At 51.4% G+C, this 6732-nt stretch overlaps 1 protein-coding gene across 1 annotated transcript in view; it reads right to left on the bottom strand.

The window, feature by feature from the left end:
* Positions 1 to 2675: 2675 nt before the first annotated feature.
* The window catches only part of LOC120391361 (complement C3-like), a 50044-nt gene continuing 45987 nt past the window's right edge, over positions 2676 to 6732 (bottom strand). The window contains exons 37-40 of the mRNA XM_039514933.1: positions 6191 to 6277; positions 5563 to 5646; positions 4477 to 4612; positions 2676 to 3006 (exon numbers count right to left, since the gene is read on the bottom strand). Coding sequence (XP_039370867.1) covers positions 2865 to 3006; positions 4477 to 4612; positions 5563 to 5646; positions 6191 to 6277 — 449 coding nt within the window. The 3' untranslated portion in view covers positions 2676 to 2864. The remainder of the gene's footprint in view (positions 3007 to 4476; positions 4613 to 5562; positions 5647 to 6190; positions 6278 to 6732) is intronic.

Below are 6732 nucleotides of genomic sequence, written 5' to 3'. Positions count from 1 at the left end.
TCGTGCTCCCTCTCGGCCCCAGGTGGTGGGTGGGGCTCCCTGCCATGCGCCTCCCCCCATCGAATGTTCCTCCACACACTCCTGGGGGGGGTTGTCCCATAGTTTGGGGTCCACTGCTCTAATGAGCCTTTAACACAGTAGTTCTCAACCCGTGGATTAAAGCATGGATGGTAGCGGGGATCAGCCATATGTTCTTGGCAGGTTCCATGAGTGCAGAGTTAATCAGGAGGGCAATCTGGGCATGGACGTATGGAGTATGATCAGGAGAGACTTCTTCTAAGGTGATCTAGAACATGTCAGCAATTTGTTTGAAGAGATCCTGGAAGTTCCTGCGATCATCCCCAGCAGTGGGTGGAGGGGGCATAACATCTGGCGAGGAGTTACAGGTAGCAGGAGCTGCCTCCTGATCTAAGATTACTTCCGCCTCCTCAGAATTCTGTTCGGCAGGGGCATCTGGCGGCGTTGTGCATTTTGGTGGAGAGGGTCTGTTGCCCTCCATGGTACCAGCCGGGACAGTGCTGAGAAAAGGGACTGTCCCGGCCAAAACGGGTTGTGTGGTCACCCTAGGCACAAACATAGGTATAGAAGATTCGCTCTCAAATATCCATCCATGCGTATCTAGCCACCCATTCATGCTTGTCCATCCGGCACAGGAGGCAGCAAACAGGGCTGCCAACAGGGAGCGAGTTGCTAGCAGGGGGGGAGGAGGAGGGAGGCCCCAGGAGGAAGGAAGAACACCAGCCAACAGAGCCAGCACACAGCAGCAGCCATGCCATGAGCCAAGAGCGGAGGGGAGGCAGGAGAGAGCAGCATGCAGCAGCTGGTCCTGGTCCCAGCCCTGACCAGCTGACCCACTATATATATATGAAGTGTCGCACTGGCTGCTGCTGGAGGAAAAGCTGCAGGGGGGGGGGCTGCAGGGGAAACAATGGAGAGAGAACAGAAGGGGGGGCAGGGGAGGCAATGGAGCAAATGCAAGCAGTAGCTGAGGGGGAACGGGAGGGGGGGGGGGGGAGGGGGGGGGCTGTGGGGAGGGGAAGGGGGACCACCAGAGGAGGCTGATGGGTGGAAGCATGTGAAGAAGTGCCAAGGAGGGTGAGGAAGGAAGAGGGAAAGGGAGGGCTAAGGAACAGGGAGGAAGGAGGAAGGTTAGAAGAAGGAAAAAGGGGTGGTAACTGAGCCAAAGAGGCCAAAGAAAAGGAAGAAAAAGAAGCATAGATAAAGGAGAGGGTAGATGGGAGGAGGAAGTGGAACCAGGGGATACAGGATGGCGGGGATAGGTTAGAGGACCGTGCTGTCCCCAGGCGAAGGGCAGGTCGTGTGATTGGGGATTCCATACTGCGGTTGTTGGACAGGCCAGGCCAGGGAGGGCCGCCGGAGAAGACAGAAAAGTGCTGTCTACACGTGGCTAAAAACGGGATGGGGATGAGGTTGAAAAGGAAAAAGAGAGAGAGAGGAGGGTAAGAACTTTGATTGATCATCATTCATGAATGAATGACACGGCTCTAGAGATTCTAGAGAGATCAAGGAGACTATGCCAGGTTGGGTAAAGAAGGAGAAGGAAGAGGTGAGGGTGAGAGGATCTGATTCTCCCTGTCTCCCTGTCCTTAAGGAGGGGCGCCAGAGGGGGATGAGAATTGGTTGAGGAGGTGGTTGAGGAGGAGGCTTTTGGGAGGAGGGGGGCTGGGAGGCTTTGGGGGGGGCTTTTTGGGGTTCAGGACACTCAAGCTCCATCTAAGGCACCTAAGTAGGGGAGAGGAGGGAGAGGAGGGGGAGGGGCTCTGGAGCATCTGATTAAAAACTAGACACTGGTCCTGGTGCTCTCACGCCAATTTTTTCATTGGAGAGAGAGACAGCAAAGATATAAGATATAGCCAGGGGGGGTAGTTAAGTGTAAGGAAGAGTGGGGGACAGATTCTAGATCTACTCATACTACTGACTGTTGTGTCCATACCTAAGAAAAAAGAGTGAGAGGAGCCAGGAAGGAACAAACAATTAGGATGTTTGTTCACAAATGGTAGAAGCTTAGGTAAAAAATGGAGGGAACTGAGCTGGAGGGTCCGGGAATTGAAACGGATATATGGGGAATAACAGAACATGGGGGAGAACAGTAGCTGAGATATGTGGTTACCGACTGACTGGAGATTAGCTAATGTAGTTCCTATATTCAAGAAGGGAAAAAAAGTGGGAATTATAGGAGGCCTGTTAGTCAACACATCTATGTAAAGTCATGGAAAAAAAAAAAAATCTTAAAGGTTGATATTCTCCAGGGAGATTTGGATGACCTTGTAAACTGAGTATTAGTAACAGGGATGAAAATTCAATAGAGAAGTGTAAGGTTATATGCATTTAGGGATGTAACAAGAACTTTTTATAAGCTGGGACGGGGGCAGTTGGAAATGGGAGGAGGAGGAGGAGGAGAACTGTCCTGGAGTCCTGGTGAATGTGAGAATGACTAGATGTGGTTGTGGCCTGCATCTTGCAGGAGGTCAGACTAGATGATCATAATGGTCCCTTCTGATCTTGAATTCTATGATTCTATGATTCTATGATTCTATGATCCTAATCTAATTTAAGGTGTTTCTCATGCATCCATGATCCTAGTAGCTGGTTACTTATAAAGCTATATTGCAGACTATGTAAAGATTGGTAAAAAGTCACACAGCAGGCCAGGGTAAGAAATCAGCCTTTTATATATATAGAAACAATAAGAAGAAAAGAGAGTGAAACCCCCAAAGAGGACAGGGCTAGTGGCGAGTGTCAGCAGCATTGGGACTCTGAGTGGAGATGTCTCCACCTGAGTGTTATGCTCCATCTCAGTTCAAACTGTCCCCTTGGGGCTGCTGGGAAAGCTGGGTCCAAGTTTAGGTTGGGCAGCCAAACATGGTCATGGCTTCAGAGAACTCAAGGAATTCCTGGCAGAGTCTCTGGAAATCTGGCTCCTGGCATTCGTCCTCGTTGGGCCACTTCTCGATCCAGGTGTCCTTGCCAATGATGTAGGATAGCCTGGGACAGACAGGCAGAAGGGTGAGCAATAAAGCACAAAATTTGTCCAACTTGTTTGCTCAGTTCCTTAAGGGCATCCGGGTTTGCCCAAGGACATGGGCAGTGGGTATGGCAGGCCTGGGGAGGCTGAGTGCCCTCAAACAGCCAGGCGTGGCCCCACTCATGCTCTGCCCTGAGCTTCCCGCTGCGTCCCCCTGGTCACAGCCCATGCAGGCTGCTCCTCTTCCCCAAGGGGGCTGGGGCTGGGGCTAGGGCTGGGGCTAGCACAGGCTGGCCTGGAGCTCGGGACTTGAGGCGGTTGGGTGCCTCCGGTGCTGGGGCCTCCCAGCACTGGGGCTTCCTGGTGCTGCGGGGCTTGAGGCGCTGGGGCCGCAGCACATGACGCTCCTGGGCAGGGGGCACTGGGGCTGCAGCACCTGGTGCTCCGGGGCTGGGGATGCTGGGGCTGCGGCACCCAAGGCTTCAGCACTGGGGGCACTCAGGTTGGCCGGCCAGAGTGGCCCGGGGCTGGGGCAGGAGGGCTGGCAGCCATGGTGGCAGGCTGGGGGCTCCAGCAGGAGGGAGGGATAGCCCGGTGGTTTGAGCATTGGCCTACTAAATCCCAGGTTATGAGCTCAATCCTTGAGGGAGCCATTTAGGGATCTGGGGCAAAAATCTGTTTTGGGATTGGTCCTGCTTTGAGCAGTGGATTGGACTAAATGACCTCCTGAGGTTCCTTCCAACCCTGATACTCTATGATTCTATGAGGGGCAGAGGACGGGCAGGGCTGGGGTCTAGCCTCCCCAAACAGGCAGCTCACACTCCACCTGTGCCTAAGGGCCACATCTGACGTGCAGAGAAACAGTGGGTTCCCTCCCATCTCATAGGTCCAGAGAGACTACAGATCCCAGCATGCAATGCTCCAGATACAGCATGAGGATGGAACTTTCAGCCTCTGTGAGCTGCATCTTTGTTGCTGAAGCTCATTTTTAGGTGCAGTTTATACCCTAATTAATTATATTTCCACCCAATTTAAACCTAAGTGATATAACTGTGGCTGGATGCAGGGACCATGAAATTGCACTGTCAATGTGATTTGCGCTGGTGAAATAGTTGGGTAGCCCCTGTGAGGAATGGTGGTCCAGGGTTAGACTACGAGGCAAACCTGGATTCAATTCCCAGCTACTCCAGAAACTTCCTTTTGGTACTTTGCAGAGGTCCACTTAAGGCCAGTCAGTGAGAGTTAGGTGCCTCAATACCTTTGAGGACCTGGACCTTAGGCTGTCTGTGCCTCAGTTTACCCATCCGTTAAATGAGGGTAATAACACTGCCCTGCCTCCCTTAGTGAGAATAAATACATTCGATATTGTGAGGCTCTCAGAAAGTACAATAATGGGGGCCTGATAGGTACCTAAAAGAGATAGGGTAATTAGTTAAGGGCATGTCTGCTTGAAACTGACTAACGAAGGGTAACCACAGGAGGCTACTTACTCAGCTTTCCTGGACCACAAGTCGGTGCTGACTCCCCAGATCAAGTAGTCTTTGTTACGCTCCAGCCTCAGAGACTCCCTGCATTTTATGTGGCTGATGAATTGGCGGGTTTTTCCTTGTGGATTTTCATCAGTTCCTGGGAAGGGGGGAGAGGGTGAAAAAAGATGCCACACATAAGAGCAGAGTGAGGAGGAGATAATACGGGGTGGAGACGGATGAAAACAAACGGAACAGAGAAGAGGAGACTCCTAGGTGTTCTCTTGAGGTTTCAGTACAAATTCAGCTCCAGTATGACTGCTACGATAACCAATCACTAAAGCTCCAGCAGTCATTAGAAACAGGAAGGACCGTCTTGTGGTTGTGGTACTGGGCTGGGCCTGAAGAGGTCAGGCCTCAGCTCCTGTTTCTGCCACAGACTCCTGGTGTGACCTTGCACAAGTCACTCGATCTCCCTGGGACTCAATTCCCCACCTGTGAAATGGGGCTAATAAATCCACCCAGTGTCGATTTAGATTGTAACCTCGTCAAGGCAGGGGTTGTATCTGGATATGTCCAGTGCTTAGCACAAGGGGTCCGTAATCGCAGGTAATAAAAATAATTAGAACAGTCATATCAGCTCCTAGTAAGTGAAGCCGCTTTGAGCTCAGTTAGATCCCTGCTTCCTTTGCCTTTATATTGATTTATAAAAGTCAGCATTGAGGAAGAGAGACTCCATGTCCCCTATAGCAGCTTGGGCCAAAGGGCCACCAAGTCTGGGATCTTGACTTCCCCAGTGGCCAATGCCAATTGCTTCAGAGGAAGGTTGAAAAAGCCCATAATGAGACTGGTCAATTGTGCCAGGCTGACCACAGGGAGAGGTTCCCCCTGTTATTTTGTCTGCCTCTTCGTGGCATGGCTGCCTAGGTGGGTTGAGCAAATTCTTTCTTGTTCCCTTGTGGCGATAGGTTAATGCCCTGGAGCATGAGACTAGATTAGCCTTCGGGCTTTAGCACTTCCTCTGGCTAAGAGAAATAGCTCTTATGCCGGCCTTTATCCCAAAGGCCATTCAAATAAATTGTACCCTGATTGTAGAAGGGGAGCTCTTACCTGCTTTAATGATTTCCACAATTTCCATGGTGTAGTAGTCAGACCCGCCCTCTTCTTCACTTCTAACAAGCCTGGTTTTATACACTTTAAAAAAAGGAAGACATACAAAACACCAGTTGAAGGTCTGCAGTATTTTTCAGTAGTGAATTCACTGTGTAACTGACTCCCCAAACAGGCTGTGAGAAAGATGGTGCATGGTGAGGGCAATAGCTGGAGACTGGGGTTCATTTCCCTGCTCCACCACAGACTTTCGGCATGGCCTTGGGCAAGTCACTTAGTTGCTCCATGCCTCAGTTTCCCCTTTTCTACAGTGGGGATAATAGCACTGCCCTGCCTCACAGGAAGTTGTGAGGCTAAACACATTAAAGATGTGAAGTGCTCAGATACTAGGGAAATGGGGAGCAGATAAATACTTAGGGCTAGACTGAATCTTAAACAGTCATCTGATCGTGTTCATTTCTGGGAGTTTAAGGCCCCAAAATCTCATCAGGTTTCTGCCCCAGCAGATCCACACCTTACCCCTGAATCAGGCTTAAAAGCAAACTTTACAATCCAAATCGAATTCCGAACCCTGTCTCTGCGCTCTCCTCATGGAAAAAGACCCAGCAGATCCAAATCACAGATTTACCATAATCCACTCCAGGTTTGCAGGCTTCTTCCATTCGCTTGTTCAGAGTAATGGGACCGTCTATTTTCTGCTGCATGAAGCAGCTTTCTATGGGGAAGGAAGATGGGTAGAGAATCACCAAGGGAGACCATAGTTTCAGCTCTGTTGTTAGTGACCCACAGGTGCCCACCTATTTGAATCCTGGGTGAGCCACGCTAACCCACAGAGTGACCAGTGACAGGCCCACCTCCTCCGACAAGGGAGCGGCCATGAAGCCAACCACCCATCACATTACGGGGCATAGGCACCGACGCCATGGGTTCTGTGGGGCTCAAGCACCCATGGAAAAAAAAATGGGAGTTCTCAGAATCCACCAGCCACAGCCATTCGGTGGGGCTGCCGGTCAGCTGTTTGGCGGGTGGCAGGAGGCATTCCGCGGAGAGCAGCTGGTGGGGGCCTCTGGGGAGGGGGCAGAGAGGGGACAGGAAGTGGCAGAGTGAGGGTGGGGTCTTGGGAGAAGGGACCACCAGGAAAAATAAAAGTCAGTGCCTGGGTTATGGGGC

The sequence above is a fragment of the Mauremys reevesii genome, linkage group 25 (genome assembly GCF_016161935.1).
Source record: "Mauremys reevesii isolate NIE-2019 linkage group 25, ASM1616193v1, whole genome shotgun sequence".
In the NCBI taxonomy this organism is placed as follows: Eukaryota; Metazoa; Chordata; order Testudines; family Geoemydidae; genus Mauremys; species Mauremys reevesii.
The sequence above is the reverse complement of the archived record's forward strand: the minus strand, read 5'-3'. Positions and strand labels throughout refer to the sequence as shown.